Source organism: Pomacea canaliculata, linkage group LG10, assembly GCF_003073045.1.
Source record: "Pomacea canaliculata isolate SZHN2017 linkage group LG10, ASM307304v1, whole genome shotgun sequence".
In the NCBI taxonomy this organism is placed as follows: Eukaryota; Metazoa; Mollusca; class Gastropoda; order Architaenioglossa; family Ampullariidae; genus Pomacea; species Pomacea canaliculata.
The window spans coordinates 26,492,656-26,515,020 of record NC_037599.1 but is presented as its reverse complement, the minus strand read 5'-3'; the positions used below and the strand labels follow the sequence as shown (position 1 = coordinate 26,515,020).

The 22,365-nt window shown below is 37.3% G+C and overlaps 4 protein-coding genes across 6 annotated transcripts in view; 3 read left to right on the top strand and 1 right to left on the bottom strand.

The window, feature by feature from the left end:
* Nucleotides 1–22,365, top strand: part of LOC112574535 (GTPase IMAP family member 4-like) — a 287,359-nt gene that overhangs the window by 3,378 nt on the left and 261,616 nt on the right. The window contains exons 6-7 of one of the 2 annotated variants that reach the window (XM_025255673.1): nt 185–345; nt 753–1,061. In XM_025255673.1, the coding sequence (XP_025111458.1) occupies nt 185–345; nt 753–1,046 (455 nt within the window). In that variant the 3' untranslated portion in view covers nt 1,047–1,061. Of the gene's footprint in view, nt 1–184; nt 346–752; nt 1,062–22,365 lie in introns of those variants that run through there. The other variant, XM_025255674.1, reaches the window with a different exon arrangement.
* LOC112574545 (GTPase IMAP family member 4-like) overlaps nt 2,903–22,365 on the top strand; it is a 283,763-nt gene continuing 264,300 nt past the window's right edge. Inside the window, exon 1 of the mRNA XM_025255698.1 lies at nt 2,903–2,921. The gene's annotated coding sequence lies outside the window, so the exon portion shown is untranslated. The remainder of the gene's footprint in view (nt 2,922–22,365) is intronic.
* Nucleotides 14,127–16,967, bottom strand: LOC112574532 (GTPase IMAP family member 8-like). Its single transcript, XM_025255670.1, has 5 exons — nt 16,770–16,967; nt 15,885–16,275; nt 15,470–15,633; nt 14,628–15,012; nt 14,127–14,380 (listed from the first exon to the last, which is right to left on the bottom strand). The coding sequence occupies exons 1-5, from the start codon at nt 16,956–16,958 to the stop codon at nt 14,169–14,171; spliced, it is 1,341 nt and encodes a 446-aa protein (XP_025111455.1). The 5' UTR covers nt 16,959–16,967; the 3' UTR covers nt 14,127–14,168.
* LOC112574538 (GTPase IMAP family member 4-like) lies at nt 18,726–21,652 on the top strand. 2 transcript variants are annotated; one of them, XM_025255682.1, is made up of 3 exons: nt 18,726–18,877; nt 19,120–19,455; nt 20,780–21,652. In XM_025255682.1, the coding sequence occupies exons 1-3, from the start codon at nt 18,740–18,742 to the stop codon at nt 21,020–21,022; spliced, it is 717 nt and encodes a 238-aa protein (XP_025111467.1). In that variant the 5' UTR covers nt 18,726–18,739; the 3' UTR covers nt 21,023–21,652. The 2 variants fall into 2 exon arrangements, with proteins under 2 accessions (XP_025111467.1, XP_025111466.1); XM_025255681.1 differs by having other exon boundaries at nt 18,726–18,910.

Sequence of the window (22,365 nt, the reverse complement as noted above, 5' to 3'; positions counted from 1 at the left end):
GTTCTTTTTCAACCTTGGAGTATTTTATTCATGAGACAAAAGCCATTAAGTAGTTCTCATCTGTGTTGGGAAAGAGGTCTTCCTTGCCCCTGAAGTCACCTATCAATAGCCTGTTGATTGGTCAGCGCTTCTTTAACATATTCCCACAAATCTTGCCTTGTCTACGGGCTTGTCGATTTTTCAGACGAAAGACAATCAGCTCTGGAATCAATGATACACGAGAAATCTCCACCAACTCTACAAGAACTGATATTTGACTCCTCCGGCAGATACTTTGCTGTCGACAACAAGGCCCAGCCTGTGGACAGAAGACAGCAAGGGAAGGACTTACTGTCACGGATTCAGGTCCGTCAAACACGTTTTTCTCACTTGGCATCAAGCTCAGCGCGCGTAGAAAAAGTAGAGCACATTGACATATTATGGAAGAATGAGGATCTGGTCATCTTATGGAGTGAAAGAGACATGGATGGTCAGATTTGTCAATTGCGCCTTTTGTTGCTTTTTCACGGACCAAGATTATTATAGTTATTGTCAGATCTGCCGTCATTTACAGATAGGATTTGACTGGGTTACAATATTACAAATTTTAACCACAATTTCAAAAAACAAAATTGACAATCTAGACACCAAGAAGTGGACAAAGTTTTCTCGGGGTAACGCGAAATGCACACGACATCGCACCTATGGGTCATAGAAGTGTGGAAGAATTTATAATATTGTTTATCGTTTGGATATTATTATCTTTATTTTAGAAACTGATTCAAAGAAATGGCGACCGGTACTTCAGCAACAAGCTGTGTGAGGATATCGGCAGGGATGTGGAGCCAATGATCCAGCGACGCATGCAGCAGGACAACGCCACGCGAGCAGACGCCACCAGGGCCGTCAGACAGGACATCGTCAAAGAAAAGGTCGTCCTCGATATTTTGAAGTACTGGGCGAAGGTTATAGCGAAAGCTCTCGAACCAGTGTTAAAGCAAGTCATTAAGATTGCAGCGGAACAGGGATTGAAACTGATGCAAGAAAATCTGTGCTCTGTTATGTAAATACTTATCTGATGTTGTCACACGTTTGATGTACAGACGTGCTGCTGCTGGTGTGCTGGTGCAGTCTGTCTAAATAAGTCATAATCAGTTTTGAAATATGTAAACAAAATCAGTTTGATAAGCAGAATTTTAACTCTAAGAGTTGACAAAGTTGTACATAAGTTTTTTGCTCTCTCCACCATTTAAAGTTTTAAAATATTTTTTAATCTTCTTACCTTACACTTACAGTAAGAAGATATAAAAGTTTTATTTCACAGAATGTTAGCATTATGTGTATAACACTTCTCATATCTTGCTGCCTTCGTGGGAATACAGAATCTGTGACAAAGAAGGTTCATTACTGATGATCAGCAGATAAGATGATTATGCATAAAGACCGAGTAAAGTAATTAAACATTAAATGGTAAAAGCAGTTGACTAATTGCTGTGAGAGATTACTGTAACCTATCAATTTTTATGTCGAGTGACGAATATTAGCTTTGCCTCTTGGATGTTCCAATTTATAACTGTTCGGTTTCAGATTATCATCAACGGTTTTTAGGAGATTTTCAGTTTGTTTTAATATTGTAAAACCTTTCTTTGAGAGTGGAACAAAAAGTTATAATGCTAATAACTCTGTTTTATCCGGACTATCATCCTATGAAACTGTCGCGTGTGTGTGTGAGTGTGTGAGCGTGTGTGAGAGTGTATGTGTGTGTGTGTGCTTTTTCTGTATATTGTAGCATTTAGCAAATGTTTTCGTGTAACTGATCTTCTATGAGTATCGTATTTGACGGCATATGTATTATACTATCTCTTTATAATAAAATTGACTACCTCTATTAACCGCAGTGGACAATTATAACTTGCTCAGCTAAAAGAGAAGACAAGTGCTAGCTATAAGACTAGGAGAAGTCAGTGGGTGTCACAGCAAGTCCTGCTCTATAAACTTCACCCTACAGAAGTGTTTGGACTGATGTTACTTCTTCTATCCTCTGACAAAGCAATAAAGCAAGTCACACAATAAACAATTAAAATTCTCATTCTCGATGTTGTCTGCCAACTCAAGCAAAAGTGTCTGTTTATGTTTTCCCTCACTATTTGTCGTCTTTCATTGTTTTTATTTGTACTGGTTCTGTGTGTGAATGTGGGTTTGTATCTCCTGTCTGTGCTTCTGTCTTCCTGCCTTCCTTTTTGTCTTCCTAGCTTTGCGGGTCTATCTCGCGGGTGTGCTTCTGTTTTCTTGTCTGTATATCTTCGTGTCTGTCTTTGTGTTTCAATGTGACTGTTTTCGTGTCTCATTTAAGCTTGTTTTGTTTAACCTTTTGTTTGTTAATATGTTAGTATATAACTACGACTGAACTGTGAAGAGAATGAAGTAATGAAAATTTTATTAGCATGCGATGTTTGTATTTTTACGCCGAAGTCTTTGTATGCAGACATCTTGAAACACCTTGCACCTACATATTGCACCAGCTGAGTCAGAATCATTTACCAGAAAATGCTTCTAGTTTTTGACAAACCGCAAGAATAGCCGTTACTTCGACCTTTCTTGCAGCCAGCAGTCGGTGTTAGAGAGCTGCCTTCACCCTTGACCTTTACCCCTATTTCACTGCAACAGTTTAGAGAAACGACACGTCAGCGAGAGCCCAGCATTCAGTGTGTGGTTGCTGAAGTTCACTAAAAGTTGCCCTAACAGTGTCAAGTACTAGAGACTGAGTGAGAAACAAAGCGACTCGCGAGGTACGAACCGCACAGCCCCAGCGCTAGCCAAGGGGGTGGAGTCTCGCCTGTCAATCATGCCAGCCGTTGACGACGTTGCAGGCCGATGACTAGAGTTATCGCTCTACTTCTGACGCCGTCGACATCGACTACAGTCGCTACAGCTGACGAATCGTGAGTAGAGACTCAAAGTGGGTCATCAATGGTCATGTAGTCTGTTATACAGCGTGTTGTTTGATATTTATTATGTCATGTGTACATACAATTTATTAAGAGCATTGTTTTAAAACAATCTTCGTAAAGCTGATAGAAAGGATGTGTTTACTTTATATTCCACAGGAAGAATACGAAGCTTTTTGCACGTTAAAAACATTTTTTGGTCCATCTGTCTGCGATTTTTCGATTGTCATCTTTGTTGGGATTGACCAGATCACGTCTAAACCAGGTAAACACTTCACAAATCCGCTGTAAAACACTTTTCTGGTCTTCTGCTCTGTGATGAAAGCACGTTTGTTATAATGTATCCGATACAAGTACTAAAGTAATTCTTGTTCTCATTACATGATATACTTGCAAAGTGTACATTTGTTTTAGAAAAGGTCAATATAATGTGCAGCAGAAATCGTGACTAGTATGTCCTTGGTAAACAAAATCTGACTTCTATTTTTATTATTTGAATTATATTAAATACTTTCATTTCTTTAGTGCTAGAGCTATACAATATTAAGATTCAGAAAAAATGCTAAAAATAAAACTCAGGCTAATGGCTCATCTAAAAACTCGATACATTGGCCAGGAAGTTTACAATGTGATGATAAAATAACACCCATAACGGGTATGAAGTAAAAACTTTCATCATAGCACTGAAAACTTTCATTTAGTTACAAAGTAGCCTTCGTCTATTGAACTCGACTAAGACTCAGTAAAATTGTTGGAAAGGAAGCATTTTAATGTTTTTCTTGTCACTCGTAGGACCTCAAGCAATATCATTTTAGCTTGCATAAATGGGGTTAATGTCTTGACTTAACTAATTGTCCAACTATGTTTTATGAGATACATCCTGCATCAGAAGAAAACAGGTTTAAGCTTTATTGCTGTGATTTCTTTGGTTTCAGACGAAAGGCAGGCTGTTCTGAAGGAAATGTTAAAAAAAGCACCAGAGACTTTGCAGGAAATTTTGTCAGACTGTTCACACAGGTGCTTTGGTGTCGACAATCGTGCAGAGTACAGGAAGAGTCAAGCTGAAGAACTCCGGGGCATGATAAAGGTGTCCGAACTTTTGTTCTAAATTGCAAAAAATGTATCTTAAATTACAATAAGCCATAAAAAGTCAAATGTGAGGACATCATAGGTTAGCAGATGCCAGCTGTGGACATAAACAGCTGTCAGCTGTAAACACAGAAAGGTTGCAAGCTGTATACATAAAACATAGGTATTTACCAATTGTACGCATAGATTACCACATTTTTATCTAACTAAGAGGTCATCCCATACGTAGACAATTCGTCAATTATGTACAAAGAATATTGCTATTTGTATAGTAGAGTGTTTATCACATGTAGACTTAAGGGGCCAGCTGTATAAAAAGAAAAGTTTCTGACAAGTACGAGTATAACACTTTCCAACTATACTATATACACACATTCACAACTTGCCCTCTGCCTAAGAGGAACGTTAGCTGTAGAAATATCATCGATACCATCTGTATACATAGAAAGTTTGCCAGCTATAAACTTTAGTTTCCAACTGAAAATAAAAAATGAAACTTTGCGACTAAAGTACAAATACTGTTATGATAAAATATTAACGATGTTTTTAAAGATGACAGTGCTGATGCGCTAATATACATCCTGCGAATTTTTAACCAAAATTTGCTTCTTTCCCCAGAGTCTGGTAGAGGAGAATAAAGGGCAGTTCTTCCACAACGATTTGTTCAAGAAAGTAAATGAACAAGTCGAAAGGTTGATTGAACAGAAGATGAACCAACGCAGCCTCACGCGAGACCAGGCGACTAAAGAAACGAGATCCGCCATTTTGTGCAATGATCCTGCCGAGAGAGGCATCTTACAAAGCATTGTGAATATAATTCGTAATTTTGTCAACATTCCTCGCTTTAAAGAACTATGTTAAGTCATGTAAATATTTCTACATGTGCACTTTACTTTTGTCATGGTCTAACCTGCGTGCCAGTATGGATTAAAACAATGGCGTATTCTGTAACTATAGCGAGACTATAATGTTCTGATATCACAGAAATTAAGGTCTGGACCCTTTTATATGGGGGGTCAAATACTGTTATGTTCAATTTAAAAAGATATTTGCTTAGAATTTAAACTAACCCCTAATAATGGACGAAACGCGTTTGAAGTAATTTTTATAGTACATCTACTCCTACATCTACTCCTTTCTATGAAAACTAAATTTAAAAAAAACATTTATCATGTTTTATAGATAGATAGTCCATAAAATACGATATTTTAAATATGAAACAAGCATATGAGCAAAAGATACTAGTTATTTAAGTGTACATTCATCAGCAAAGAGAGTCATCCAAAAACAATGTATAATCTTACACAACAAACCATGATTGAGCCAGTATATGTTTATGTTTTTTCACATCTCACACAAATCAAGCACAGACATAGCAGGCGCCTTGGATCCCTCGTTTAATGGGCTAACAGCACAACAATAATAATGTAATAGTATCAATACATACATAGTTTTAAGTAATCATGAAGATATATATATCAGCATGTATGTCTAGGTAACAAGTTGTTTATATGGTAGCCAGTATTTAGCAAACTTTTCTTTCTTTATTTATAAACATACATTTTTTAAAAATTATATGTGTATTTTGCTGTGTATGATTTTTTTCTTCCATATGAAACCCTGCATACAAGTATTTATGAAAGTTTTTTGAGTTGTCCCATATATCATATCTTCTTACTAAGAAAATATATCGTTACTAAATATTTGACACTCGTTCCTCCACATTAAAATCTGTTGTTTAAATTTTGTAGGCAATATCACTGAAAGATGCTTTACTGCCACGAGTTCATATAATCTACTTCTACTTTCCTTTTTCTTCCTTTATCTTCGCATCAGGTAGCTTTAAAAGGACAGGGCTTGTAAACCTAGTAATCAGATCTGAAAGACTGCAAGAGACATTCAAACTACAGTACAGAGAGATGAACCGGAAAGTGAAGCGCTCGGCGAGATCAGACAAGCAGGCCTACTTGAACAATCTAGCAAGTGAGGCCGAAGAAGCAGCAAGAAAAGGAGAACAAGGAAAGCTGTACAAGATCACCAAGACGATTAGCGGCAAATTCCACAGCACCAACAATGCCCCAGTCAAGGACAAGGGAGGGAAGCTGCTAACGACAGAGAGAGAAAACAAGAAGCACGCTGGGCTGAACATTTCAGAGAGATCCTGAACAGACCACCACCTTCCGAAGAAGCCGACATACAAGAAGCCATTGAGGACCTAGACGTTAACATCGCCTCACCAGAGAAGCAGGAAATCATCACAACGATTAAGTCCTTGAAGAACAGAAAGGCACCAGGCCAGGACAATCTGAATGCTGAATTATTCAAGGCAGACCCAGAACTGGCAGCCAATATCCTGCAACCCCTATTTACCGCCGTATGGGAAGGGAAGCAAGTCCCAGATGACTGGACCAGAGGAGTGATCGTCAAAATCCCAAAGAAAGGATCCCTTAGTGACTGCAACAACTGGCGAGGAATAACTCTCCTGTCCATCCCGAGCAAGATCATGACAAAGATCATCATCCAACGAATCTCAGAGGCAGTGGACACACAACTTAGAGAAGAACAAGCTGGTTTTCGTAGAAGAAGAGGATGCACCGACCAGATATTCGCACTACGCAACATCATAGAACAGTGCACAGAGTGGCAGAGGCAGCTCTATATTAACTTCGTAGATTTCCAGAAGGCTTTTGACAGCATCCATAGAGAGAGCCTTTGGCGCATCCTGAGAGCATACGGAATACCAATGGAAATTGTACTGCTGATCAAAAGCTTCTATGCGAACTTTTCATGCTGTGTTGGAAACAGTGACATCTACTTTGAGGTCGGGACCGGAGTGAGACAGGGCTGCGTGATGTCTTCCCTGCTCTTTAACCTTGTCATTGACTGGGTAACGCGCCATACAACGGAAGATGAACCAAGGGGCATACGATGGACACTATCCACGAACTTAGAAGACCTAGACTTTGCCGACGACCTGGCCCTGCTGTCACACACCCACCGGCATATGCAGGAGAAGACGACTCGCCTGCACACTTTTGCGCAGCAGGTCGGACTGCACATCAGCCGGACAAAGACAGAAGTGATGACCCTGAACACCACCAATCCAATACCGATCAGCATAGAGGGAGAAGACCTGCCGATGGTTGAAAGCTTCACCTACTTGGGCAGTGTGGTCACGCAGGATGGAGGAGCAGGCCGTGACATCCAGAGCAGACTGAGCAAAGCCAGGGGCATCTTTTGTAGCCTACGCAACATCTGGAAGTCGACACAGTACAGCATCAATACCAAGCTGAGACTTTACCAGAGTCTGGTCATATCCACTCTACTGTATGGCTCGGAGTGCTGGCGAATGACTGACAGCGACCTCAACAAACTGTCAGTCTTCCACACCAAAAGCCTGCGAAGAATCCTGGGCATCTTCTGGCCAAGGACAATCTCCAACGAGGAACTACTTGCCCAGTGCGGGCAGGAGAGTATGGCCACCATCCTGTTGAAGAAGCGATGGCGCTGGATTGGTCGAGGCGGGAGCAACTCCATCATAAAAACTGCCTTACACTGGACGCCAGAAGGAAAACGCAAGCGAGGTCGGCCCAAGATCACCTGGCGAAAAACTGTGGAGGCAGACATGAAGACCCTAAACCTCAGCTGGGGTACTGTGGGGAGTCTAGCCCAGGACAGGCAAAAGTAGAGGACCTTTGTCGCTGCCCTACGTGCCGACCGGCATAACGGGCAATAATCTAATCTAATCATATATCATATCAGATTGGGTTGGGTGGAGTTATCTTCTTTGCAAAAATAGGGCAACGCGTTTATGTCCCCCTGTGTAATATCGCTCGGGGCCAACCGACGTTTGCAAGCTGGATATAACTAGTAATATTTTTTTTAGTGAAAAGTAGCAAGATTGGAGGAATATTTGAATAGATTTATTATAAATACACGACTGCCATAGCAAAAATGGCATACAGGTAGGAGTGGCTTTCTTCTTGTCTGCTGACTTTAAATCAATAATACTCCCCCTCCGTCAACCAACAACAAATAACACTCCTCCATATCACATCCTCTATTTGGGTCACATTTTGAGTCTTTTTAGACAATAATAAGAAAATGTTAATAGCACACTTCAGAAAGTTTTTATTGAGGTAAAAGTTTGAATGATGTGGAAAATGTTTATCTTTTCTTTGATTCTCTTCTTAAACACAAAGCACGGAGTGAAGATCATATACTTAGATATAATAATTCATATTGATGATCGTAAGAACAAGCTTCATTTTATCTTTAGTACAAGGACGTCCTTTTCATATCTTGGATGAGCTAGAGAGTAAAAGAGCAATGCATCGGGGTTCTTCTAATAGAATTCGAATGATTGAAACATACGGGGAAATAAACTTATTCTTAACAACAAACTTTCAAACATATGGGCACGTAGCACATTTCCTCAATAGGGACACAAACTTTATGCTTTGCCATTTTAAGAGAAACCAAAGGAGCATGGTATGCGTAAATATAAAGTTTCTAAATTATAGTTTGCTTCACTTATTGTGTGTTTCAGTCTCCCCTAAACTGTCAATCTTACGTTTCCTATTGGGGTTTTGGAAGCATGAAAACCCAATAAAATTAAAAAAAATAAGTAATGTTTGAAATGAACTCAATTCTAATAGTACGTGGATATCTTAGTCGCAGTAAATAGAAGATTAAACCTGTGTTTTTCCAGCCGATGAACTAGGTGCCATCTTCAGCAGAGATTATATAGACTTTATAAAGACTTTATAAAACCCAAACCTTCTAGTATTGTTAATATAACACCTAGCGGATTGTCCTGTACTACGTGCCCGACATTATACATTACCCAGTTCCACTTGAAATATTTTACATATCCATAAGCTTGATGGCATAAATTAAAAAATGTTGTGTTCAGAGCGCTACACGTTACCATGAGTTCTTTTTGAAAATATTTTCAACACGTATGTATAATATACGCAGACATTATTTCACATTATCTCACACTTCCATCTTCGTCTCTTTGCTTCCTTCTCAACCTCTGTTACAAGCTCTGGTTGTTTATCCGCTGCTATTTCCTGCCTCAGATTTTGTGCTGCTTCGTACATGGTGCATCTCTGTGCCTTCACCTTATCTTCAACTGCTTTCTCAATGAGCCTGTCTATTTCTTTTGGAATAGCATAGTACTTCCCTTGGTTCTTTCTGTACAGGCTCTGAACAGACGTGAAAGTGCACTCAGAGTTTTAATGCTGATTATTGTCTTAATTTTTTTCCTCATATCATAATTCTTTCTAAGCAGAATTTTCTTGACCAATTTCAACACAAAAATGTAATGGATCGCTGCACCAATTGTAGAAAGCATCCACTAATTGTGTTTTCTTGATAGCAGGGAATTTATAATATGGTATCATATGACTGGATACAAATTTTAAGGGTAGATATAGTGAACTTAAGCAAATTATTAAACCAAAATCTTTGAGAACAGTCTTAGTAAACATTACCCTAATAGCTTGCAGGGCCTCGTCTCTTTGTTGTTTCTTATCCTTCTCGGATGCAGAATTTTCGATCGCAATGTACCGATAGCCCACTTCTTTAAGAATTAGTTGGATACTATCAGGAGCATTTTTGATTGCATTGGATAGTGCTTCCTTTCTACCTCCTGGATAAGAAGAAGTAAATTTAATTAAACTCTAATTAAACGATCTGTTTTAGCGAATGGTCAAGCTCTTTATATATAACATTCTCATAAATGTTGGCATAAACAGACACATCATACTAACGATAGAAAGACGCTATAATGTAAGAAATCAAAAACCTAAAAAGTAATGTAAATATAAACATTTCTTGTTTAAGCTTTTAAGCGCACTAAGAGATTATAAACGTATACAATACGCAAGCATTTATAAATATTATTACTCCACAAGAAATGTCAGACAGCCAGGCAGAGAGAGAGAGAGACACACAAAGTAAAGTAGAAAAAGTGAAGAGAGGAAAAAGTAGATTTTAGAACAAACAGATAATTCATTAATGAGATATAGAAATGACATTTATTCACTATAAAAATATAAACATTGTAATAAAGTAGGGCACATAACTTTTGCAGGTGGGTTTAGGGCGTCCACTTGAGTAAAAGCAATGATCATAAAGTTGCAAATATTTTCTGTGAAGATGGTCTTTATTGTATTGTAAGCATCCATCTCCTCCTGATAGGCACAATAGAAGAAAAAAAAATAAAAAGACAGTACTTTAAACCTTGAAATAGAAGCTAGGTTTACTAGGTTTACAAGCCCTGTCCTTTTAAAGCTACTTCATGCGAAGGTAAAGGAAGAAAAAAAGAAAGTAGAAGTAGATTAGATGAACTCGTGGCAGTAAAGCGTCTTTCAGTGATATTGTTTACAAAATGTAAGTAGTAGATTTTAATGTGGAGGAACGAGTGTCAAATATTTAGTAACGATATATTTTCTTTGTAAGAAGACCTGGAGAAAAGACTTCACAGCTGCGCTTGCAATGCTGACCAAAGGTTACTATTATGAAAAGGTTATCACTAACATACAGTTATAGGTTGTTTAACAAAGGGATCTTTTTCAACACATAAGAAATTATATGTATAAATTATTTAAGGAGAAAATATTCCTTTAGATCAGGAGGGTGGAATGTCAGGCCCGCGAAATCAATTGATTCGGTCCGCCAGGCAACAGCAGATTTCAGTAAATCTGTAAGCTTTGTTTAACAGCAAAATAAAGGTATGTAAAGGAAATAATATAATATCATCATCTTATTATGACTATTACTGGTATTGCACTTTTACTGCACAACCACAAACAGAGCATTGTGCATTAAAACTAAAGGTTTTGTTACTATATACTCTGTCTCCTCGAGGAACTTACTCCCTATAAACATATAATTATTTGACTGCAAATAATTGCCTCGCTATGCTTTTTATAGGAGTAGAGCATATTTTTGAAAATCGTATTTCGAAAAAGACGGATTGTGGTGATTTAGAGGACAGCAGTGCCAGGAAGGCTGAGATTGAACACTTTACTTTCTAATGAACATTAAATACAACCTCGCTCTAGGTTCTGATGTTATGCATCGCCAATGTTAATAAAAAAATAATGGATACCTATCAAACTAAATAACACAACCATCAATAAAACTACAGCTTACAAAAGTACTAAAGGGAGTCTACAAGGCAAAAAGATAGATGAAAGGGAGAAAGGAAACTGGCACTGACGAAAGAAGAGAAATGTTTTTATTTAATTTAGACCTTTGTGAAACGACGACTACCCGCAATGACAAAAATAGCCACATGGGGTCCAGGAGAAACCAGCGCCGTGCCCCTTGCAATTTCCCGTATGATAAATTCTTCTGAGAGATGTGTGTCACTCAGTCCTGGTAAATCCGTAATCTATCAAATAGGGACACAATATAAAAAATATAGAGAAGGAGGAGGAAGATAATTAGGAAGGAGAGGGGCAGCCGAAAGGATACACGATTAAAACTGTATTAGACAATCTACATATTCTACATTGCGGGTATTATACTGAACAAAATTTTGGAAGTCATCATATTAAAGAAAAAATATTAATAAGGAAGTTATCTGAACTTCCTGCTTCAAAACGTGTTTGAAGTATTTGAGTGATAGATATGCATCGTCATATTGAACTTCTATTAGCTGATTATTCTGACTACATACGTTTTATGTAGATGCCGTTGGTATACTTCCGTGTAAATAAGCAACTAAATTGCATATCTTTTCACTGTTGCTGCTGCGTGATTCAAGTTGTATACATGCAACCGGCTGCCCCTCCACAAAAATGTGTATTTTATTCTCTAAATGGGTTCTGTTCACTCTCTCTTTCTCTCTTTTTCTTTCGGTCCTGAAAGATGGAAATGTTTTGAAATAAAACGTCACCTTGAGTTTAACTCCATCAATTGTAGCTTGACTCCATTTGCTCTTTATAGTTCCAGACTTCATTCCTTGTTCTACTTTAAACACATTATTACCAACTAGCGTGTTACCCAAAGAACTTTTCCCGCTGCCCGTCTTTCCAAAGAGAACCAAGTTGTAGTCTTCATCGTCTAGAGCTTTAAAAATTTGTAAAATAGTTTAAAATAAGTGCAAAGCTGATCTCGCCATTAAATGCTCACACCTGCAAAATTATCGGACAGAAAGAAAAAGAGGACGAGTAGGAAATGACGACGACGACGACGACGACGACGACGACGACGATGATGATGATGATGAGCAGAAGAAGAAGTAGAAAACAAGAAAATAATATTAATAAATTATAGAAATGTAAAAACAAAGAAGGAAAAGAAATTTAAAACAACACTTGGAAAGAAAAAAAAGAAATCAAGAAAAAAAGGAAAAATAAATCTGTAAAAATAAGAACAAGAAGGCCTTCATACACACACAAAATTGCAATTAGGATGAGCTGGCACACATTCTGTGTATTCTGTGTTTCATTAAATTTCTAGTCAGGAAGAAACAATGTTTGTGTCTTAATACTTATAAGTGATACAAAACTGTAATCTTTATAGGTGACATCAGTTTTATTACCGTCGTAGGATGTTGACTTTTCTTTCATTTCCTTTTTATATCCCTGTTGACGATGAAATATATATTTATGTAATATGTAAACAAGAATGTTTGTGCTTACGACTGTACTTTGCAAATATTGCACATAATTATTTAATGAAACAGCATAAGATTGAAAGGTTCCACGAAAGAAAAAAACGTAAACACGTGACACAAAAAATAATCTATACATCTCATAGTTGAATGAAAAAGTGCTTTATTTTTCAAGCAGGACTTTCTATATTCTAACCTACCCACACCCCACACACCCCACACTCACGCACACACATGCACACACCTTCAAGGACGACGATACAAACAGATGTTACCTGGTAATAAGACGTTTCGACATAGGACTGGGCACTGACTCTACTTTGAAAATCTGTTTGGCATGTGAAAACTTTTACTGTTTTCAAGGGCTAGATGGAAAAAAGTAAAATTATTGTAAAAGAAATTATCTACAAACATAAAGTTGTGTAGACATTAAAGTCTTTGGATCGTAATTGTGATTCTTGGAGATTTTTATTAAAGACTAATACTAAGTCATACCACGGTAGTGCGTGTTATGCCCATCTATATTTATTGAAACTTTCATTGAAAAATTTGGAGTTTCGGAAGGTTTAGTTTGGGAAGGAGAACTGGAATATTGTATCTTCCACGCAAACGTAAAAAGATAAAAATTAATTTACATCCATTAATAATAACTTGTAAGCATCAATCTGTTCTTTACGTCCGTCCATAACAGCTTTTCTTCAAAGACAAAACTAAACGGTCTTAATAATGATAATACTTTATTGATTCAAGTTGAAATTATGCCAATAGACAACTTACAATATGTCAACAATATGTCAACTTACCTAGTCTTACAGCAACTTCTCAATAATTGGAAATTTCTCACAACTTAAAGTCTTTTTTAACGATTATTCTTTGGACATTTATCTCTCGTCATTCTTTGTTTCATTTTTAGTTCCTCATCTTCTCCCGAGCAAGAATGAGAGGTCTAGTCTTTTTTTGTTAATATTTGTTGTAAGGTCAGAGAACCAAGCAGATGGATATAACTGTCTCATATAAACAGAAAATCGGTATATAGACATCCCATATCCACACTGTTCCCTATCTTATACTGACACGTGACTTCTGACTCTTGATGTCTGACCGTGGATTCGTGATGTCAGTAGATTAAAGAAATCGTCAGCTCAGCTAATTTCCCGTACTAGCGTCTCCACTGACACACATCCAGTCCTTGGACAGGGTAAACACGATACATCATAACTGGAGGATAACAGATACTTCAGGTTGATCACAAACAGACGATCTGGCTTCCCTACTATAGCTTTTGACGCTTTCTATCACCGGTTCACTCGTTTACTTTCTGTCACATTCATACAAGAATGAACACACATACAACAGCACTAAGAAACTTAAATATATACTTAACTATACACTGATCTACTTAAATGTCATATAGCACACATTGATCCACTCTTCATGTGAAAAATTTAGTTGATCAGCACATTTATAAATACCTCACTTTCTCAGTTTCAGTTGGCTTACTCTGTATAGTAATTTATGGTTTAACTATTAATGGTATGGAATAACACATCAAGAACTGGCAAACTAGTGTTACTCAAATTATTCATAAAACGATCATCGTAATCACACATAGTTTTTGACCCCTGACATACCTGGAGCATATCACCATGGAGCGTCTCTGATGCCCCTTGAACTGTTGGTTTGATCGGAATTGTACTCTCAGAGCGACTTTCATTGCATTCAAATGGAGCACCTGTTTAACAGAAGGAAAGCAGGTTTAAAGTTTAAAACGCCTTGTAAGTTTCTTGCTATTCTAGCAGACAAGTAAATATTTTATACAATTAGACTTGTAAACATACAGCATTCTAACCATTGTTTGATTGACACTGGGGATTTAATGTACACATTTATATGTAGACTAAATACAACAAAACTAATATTTGGTCTACTTTGATACATTTTCTAATTAATTTTCTAATCAGTCAGATCAGCAGACATACCTTCATTAAAGGCAAACGCTCTAAGACGCATGAACTGTTTCTTCCTGTCCTGTACTGGATCCTCGTTGCTGAACACAATGTAGCGATGTCCTGCCTCTTTAAGCACATCTTTCAGCTCTGAGCAAACTGTTTTTAGTTCCTCATCGATGTTTTTGCCCAGACGATCTCCAAAGGTAAAGGCCACTATCAGTATTGAAGTGAAATATTTTTCTCCCAAGACTTTCTTAATCTGCTGGTACATCTGGTGTTCCTCGGCTGAATAGCACACATCACATCGAATGGCCAGCAAAATGATGTCAGGGTGAAAAGCATACCATTTTTTTATTTCTTCCTCTGTAGACGTCTTCACGATACCAAGATTTCTCAGGTCAGGTGTGTCAGTCACCTTAAATACAGATCACAGTGACAACTTTTAAGCTTTCAGGAATTAAGCAAAAAGTCCGAAAATCTATTACTTGTGATGAATTTTTTTTTAACGTAATAGAAATGATTATAAATTCATTATACATTATTATTACTGAGGTGGTGGATGAAGAAACTTTCCTAAACAGTTTTTGAAGGCAGCAGAAGAAAAATCTATTAATTATGATAAAGTTTGATTTTCAAACCTTTAATCTGTGTAAACTGAGAGAACAACCTTGTAATTACTGCCAAGGAAGAAAACTTCTTACATTTTTCAAATGTCGGTCAAGATGTACTAAATGTACTAATTATAGAAAATTACTGATCAAATTTATGGGCGGACTGTCTATATTTATGGGCGGACTGAAGGATATTTTTAATAAAATTTCCAGCATTAGAAAACAAAGAGCTAACAAAGGGACATGTTTAGGCTGCCTTACTGTGATGGCCACGCCATCTATCTCAGCTGACCGCGTCACGGTGTGAGTGGTGGATGATGTCGGTCCACGAGAGACACTGAATGCGGTGGTGTTGAGAAGGTAGTTGCCCAGGTTGCTTTTACCACTCTTACTTTTACCGATGATCAGCACATTAAATCCGTGTCCTTAAAATATTATTTCTAAATGTAATAATAAGTATCCAATAATAAAAATTTGTAAAATGCAAGTTAAAATGAATTAATTAATTTCATATATAATTATATAGATATATGACATCATTTTAGATGCTTTAAACATGTGTTTTTTTTAATGTGGAGAAATTTTCCTTTAAATCTTTCTTTTTCTCCAGCCTATAAATAACACACTAGTGCATAAAACAAGTCTGTTGTTAGATGTTTGTTAGACCAAAACTTACTAAGCTCACTAACAAAGTTAAACACTTGGTGAACACGGCCATCTTGTTTGCTTGCACCGAGTGAACTGTCAAAGATGACGTAACGATGTCCAGCGCAGTCCATAATGTCCTGAAGAGTAGGATGAGAACGAGCCAGAAGCTCGTCGATGTCCTTCTGTAGTTTGTCTCCAAATGTGAAGAGCACCACAAGACGTCTTCTGAGATTGTCTCCCCACAATCTTCTGAATTTGTTGAATCTCATCACATCAGCGTCAAGATCATGGGAGTCACAGCGAATGGCCAGCAGGATAAGATGTGCATCAGGACACATCGTCTTCCACTTCTGGATTTCTTCCCTCACTTTGGACTCCTCTCTTAGTTTTGGAGCCTGGAGGTCGGGCGTATCTAGGACCTTGAAAAGTAGCAGTGATCGTTCGAATTTATGAGGCTAATGCTGGGAACCACACATGTGATGCAAATTCTAACTGCTCTTTACTATTTTTTCGTCTTCTCTATTAGTCTCCATTCCAGCACTTTTGATTATATTGTCTTATGCTGCTGTTGCTGTATTTAATGTATATGAAGCCGACGGCATTGTTTGGTAAGTATTTTAGTATTACCTCTAGAAAGAATTTCTCGCGATGAGCGACATCTTGTACATGACTCAAAACACTTGCCGCAGTAAACATTATGGTCTTAGTATGAGGCTTTTAAACATTAAATAATACATTATGATTAATTGATTTATCAAAGTATTAGACAGGGTAAAAACATATTACAACAAATTTAGAATAACTTTGTCTTAAGATTACATTTTACCTTTTTTTTTGTCTCGACCATTTACAATTTTGCATCGACTGGTTTACACTGATTTATTGATTTCTGACAAGAGTATAAGATACTGACCTTTACGTATCCATGTTCTGTTTTTGTCATTCCAAACTGACATGTCATGTGCGATCTCTGCCTAGTGTCTGCCGACACCTGGAATATATTCTTGCCGAGAAGAACATTTGCAGCTGTGCTTTTACCACTTCGTGAAGCACCAATGATGATGATCCTAATCTCTTCATGTTGAGTTTCAGTTTTGTTCATATTGTCCTGGGCAGAAAGTGCTTTCATGCATACCTAAAAGAACATGTAAAAGAAAGTATCTTAAATCAGTTTACATTACAGTGTTTCCCAGAAAAAAAAACCGATGGGTTCTAATGTTTTCTCCAAAAGAGCTATTAGGGCTTATTTTTGCATGTAAATTTATTCACTTACAAAAATTACGTTTACTTTAATACAGTTATATCATCTTCTGTTTAAATATAGTTAAGTAGTTATAACGTTAACTATTGATATGTTAATATCACTACTTTCAAATTCAATATGTTTGTCGTGTGTTTCAGCGATCTTCACAAGAAATTATATTCGAGGGAAGGTTTATATCACGAGAATCCTGAAAAATCATTTAAGGGCTTATTTTTGTAGAAACATGGTGTGTTCTTTCACGTTTTAAAAGATGAATAGCGGAGGGTAGAGGCAAATAAAAGAGCAAATTTGGGTGCGTGTGTAAAGCATTCATGCCATTCGCTAAGCTTGATGAATTTAGCTACTGGTCGTTTTTATTACTGCCAAAATTACCGCAATCAGCAAATTTTCTTGATGGTCAAGTTGTTTTAAGAAAGGGTTAAATAGGAATGTTATGTAATATAGTAAACATACCTTTTGAACAACAGTGAATTCTGAAATCAAACGTTCACGTCAGGTAAGTCAGGTTGTATAACACCTTCCCACCCTAGCGATCACCACTTCATGTGACTGTGATACCTGCGTGGAGAAAATGACAGCTGAAGCAGGGGGCGGGGCCAAACATCAACGTGCTGCCAATCACATTTTACGACCTTAGCGTTGCGACTAGTGGACTGTTTATTATTCGTCAGTACTATTTTATTGTTGGGGTCATTTTATGTTCTAGGAAATTACAACTGCGAGAGAGCTTTTGAGCAAGCATTTGTGAGTAACTAGACATGTATGTTCGATAAACTCGTTAAATAAGAAAGCAGTTTTCAGCATGTGTTGCTGCTTCAGAAAACATTTAAATATATAGTGAAAAAATACGACCTTGGCTATACCTACTGTATGAACTATTGATGACAGCTGTTAGCCAGGTCACGTGTCTTGCTTCATCTTGTGAATGTGCACTGTAAACATTCCATCGGAGTGTGGCTAAGAACGAAAAGCCTACTTTAGAACTAAAGAGGGGCTAGAGACTGATATATATATATCATACACGTTACTTACGTGAGTATTCTAGAATATTCTATGAAACAACAGATGTGATTGTTTGGTCTCTGCCTCCCTCTACTTCTCAGTCAAACTAGGTCTGTCTGTCCCTGATCGTCTGTGTTTCGGTGTTTTGTTATTGCCTCTGTGTGTACACATCTTTGAACATACCAATATCGTAATATGTTTTAACAGGTATAGTCTATGTTTCTAAACACTAAAACATTTTTAAAATGCTCAAAATTTTAATTAAGAATATGACATAAGCTAGAGGAAAGTAATTTGTTTCAATGAGCTGTCAAATGTTGCGTAAAATACGACCTTAATTGAAAGGCTGCTCTGTGCGGTCTGTGACAATGTCTTTGCATCACAACATCAGTAAACACAACGAAACCCGAGAAATTATGTGTTGGTGAGCGTGTATAATTGTGTCAATCTGCGTGTATGAGAATAATAAAAAAAAATATAGAAAGACAACCAGAGCGTCAACATTGTTGGAAATATAATAAGTGGTTTCGTATCGGGTACATATATTCGAAGTAAAGGAATACTTGCGTTTCTTTTGTTTACTTTTGCCTGCTAAAATATCAAGGCGAACAGATCTTATGATGGATTTACACCACGTCTTCCTCATCGTTGGAAAGACAGGCAACGGGAAGAGTAGCCTGGGAAACTGTCTTCTGGGAAAAGAAGAGTTTAAAACTGGTACTGGCATGTTTTCAACAACAGCAAGAGCTGAAATGGTAACAAGAATTAGAGGCAAGCAAAGTATAACGGTATGACATTTTATTCAAATCCTGCTGTTTACGAAACAGTCTGCGCAACAAATACACTTTTGTTAATTGCAAATACTTCTTGTTGTAAAACCAAAGTTACAATGATGTGCGTAATTCTATTTTGCTTTTGCAATAATCATTCATGCTATGGAAGACAAGATGTTATCTTTAATGTAAATGAAATAGGTATACCATTTTCTTTTTTTAAGGTTGTGGACACACCAGACATTGTTAATCTGGATTACAGTCCTGATGAGAGGGAGAAAGAAGTCCAGGGCTGGAAAAGAATGACATCACCTGACCATCCAACCATCCTACTTGCCGTGCGCTGTGACGTGCGCTACACGGCCGAGGAGTTTGCCATCTACAAAGACTTTAAGCGCCTTTGGGGGGACAACGCCGGCATCAGGCGCCATCTGGTTGTGGCCTTCACCTTTGGGGACAGGCAAAACACAGACCTCAAAGAGGAGCTGGAGGACGTGTGTGAGGAACTGAAGAGTGTCTTGATAGACGCCAACCACCGCTACGTGCTTTTCAACAAAAAGGTCAGTAGGTCATTTGAACATGATCAGGTGCATATCCGGTCGGTGGCGAAGTGATTAAAGCACCCTTTCCGGTAGAATCCTAAATCCTAAAGAAGACAAAGAAGAAAGAAGAAAAAGAAGAGGAAAGAAGAAAGAAGATGGAAGAAGAGCAAAAATACTTTCTGAAATAGGAGCAATTTATCATCTGGAAAACACATTGCAATATTTGGAATTATTTTCGAGGCCTTGGATGGTCAGGTCATATGTTTCCTGGCTACTGAAGTGAACGTGTTTTGGAAACCTGATGAAAAAACGTTAAGGACAGCAGTCTTTATCTGTCACTAATCACTTGAAACCCTAGTAGCTTCTGTTACTTCAGGCGACCATGTACCTGTCACTACTTTTGCAATAAACCTTTTTGTTCAGGTCACAAAAGAGGTATGCTGTGTTTTTACTGCCTTTGTTAAGCTGTAAATCAACACGAGTCAAAAGAATTGTCTTACATAATATACTTTCGTGCCTTACGATTCACCTTTTATCCTTCACAAGAGTGGAAATACACCCGAAGTCGTTGCAAAGGATCTTTATAAAATGAGATGACCCAGTAAACTGTGTATACATGTTTCAAAACATTCTTTAAACGAAGTCCCACTAATAATAGAAACAGCAGATGATAATAATAATAATAATAATAATAATAATAATAATAATAATAATGATAATGATAATAATAATAATAATAATAATAATAATAATAAACAACCATTGATAGAGCTATTTACATTTACTAACATCCCCACGTACTCAAAGCAGCTCACGAAAATAGTTAAAACATACACAAAATACATGTTACGCTGATTAACACCAACACCAACAACAAGACCAACACACACACACACACGCCGATTGCCACAGTGTATTAACATGTCAATATAATTAAACAAAAAGTATTAAGCTTACAGTATTCACCAAAAATTTCGATTTGAGAACTAGTTTATTCAATCTTAGTCGTTAGACTGCAATGTGCACTGTCAGATTGTAGGCATCTGTGTCAAGTACTGGAGAAGAAATATGAAGAAAAACGCTAGTGTCTGAACTGTGGCTTTGACTGATCAGTTCATACGAACACAATGTGTTACATTCATTAAAATCCTTATTGTTTACCCACTTGGTCTATGTGAAGTTGAAATATTACTCACTTTGTTCACTGTGGCAAAGGTTACCGACTGTAATGTATGGCATACGTTTCCTACAAAAGTGACTACATTGTCACAATTACTTTTTATGAGCTGGACTAACGTATCTTGTCCTGAGCAAACAACATCTCATTAAGTTTTGTTTACAGGGCCTGAGCAAAGCAGAGCAAGTCGACCAACTGTTTAAAGTCATCAGATCCCCATACAACCCGGAGGCCTCCCAGAAATGGAAAATCCTGTTCGTTGTCTGCATTGTCATCGCTCTACTATCAGCAAGTGGCTGTGTCATTGCGGGAATATTCCAAGAGCTGGGGTTGGCCATCGGCCTGGGGTTGTTTGCCTTGTTGCTAGTCCTGCTGATGCTGATATGTCGGTGTAAGGCCCAAAAATAACTCTGATACACTTGGAACACTTCTTACACGTTTTCGACAAGGGTGATGATTTTCTAAACAATAAAGAAAAACATTAATCCTAAGTTAGAGAATAAAGATTTTGGGCCAGAAGTTACCAATAGATGGCACACAAGGCACATATAAAGGTGACAAATGTTTAGCTGAGTGAATATCGATGCTTTTAGTATTTTTGGCTAACGTAAATAAACCATTCTTCTTCGGTCGAGATTTATTTGTCTTGGTCTTGAATAAGTGGAGTTACATTGTAGAGGTCTTCGTATATGTGATGATGTAAATTAATATATATGATTAAGTGATTTGCATGCGTTGATTTTCTATGATTGAGAGCAAAACTGTAAACTTCGTATGTACGTATATTTGTCATTTGCAAAAGTTTAGGGATCATTTTGATGATAAAAAGATATCGTGGTTTTCTTGCTCTGTCTGATATCTTTTCCTCTCAATGCAATATTTAAGTTTTTGTGTCTTAAGCTCATAATGGCACAATTGAAAGAAGATTTAATAAAAACTAAAGCTTGTATTGATATTTTGTTTTCGATTTTTCAAGTGTTTATCTTTGACTCCAAAACCTTGAAATAAATATTGTATAAATAAAAATGAATAAAATATTTCATGCATTTTATAGCACTTTATATGGGAAGAATCTGACATGAACTTAATACATAAGAAATCAGCTCAGCTTTATTAGTTTATCTACTATTAATCTAGCTGCATGACAAAAGGAAGTTAGTAAGACATGACTATGATTCGGCCAATAGCCTTTCTCCTCCTTTGCACTATCTGTCATTCCTTGTCTGCTGCCTCGAACTTTCTTCATAACAGTATAGACTGGGGAGACAAATGAAGGCGCTGTGAAAGCATCCTGGCTTGGTTTCATGTTCGTTTCTTAATTCAGAGTTCTGTCGCTTCTAAAACGTTCGATATCGTCTTAGGTCATGATATGAAGTGGCAAGTCGATTGTGAAGAACAAACTTAAAAAAGTCATCTTGCGTCTGTATAAACTTTTTGGGGACATCATTTAAACCCGCTCAGTATAAAGCAGAACAATAGCTACTTTCGGGACTGTTAAAAAGTACTTTATTAACGAAAAAATGGAAATCCATTAGATATACAGATGGTGGCGCTACTTTGTTCTCATGGATGTCCGAGGAGAAACACACACAATAAAAAATTAAAAAATCACTTTTCAAATACGTAAACCCAGCATATCTGTGGAAGACCTTGTCCTGGTTATAAGAGGTAATAGGCCAAGATGAAGTAAGGAAGTAGAATATTAGACAGAGTGGACCCTTTTCTCTGAACAAATATGTGGGGATAAAGAA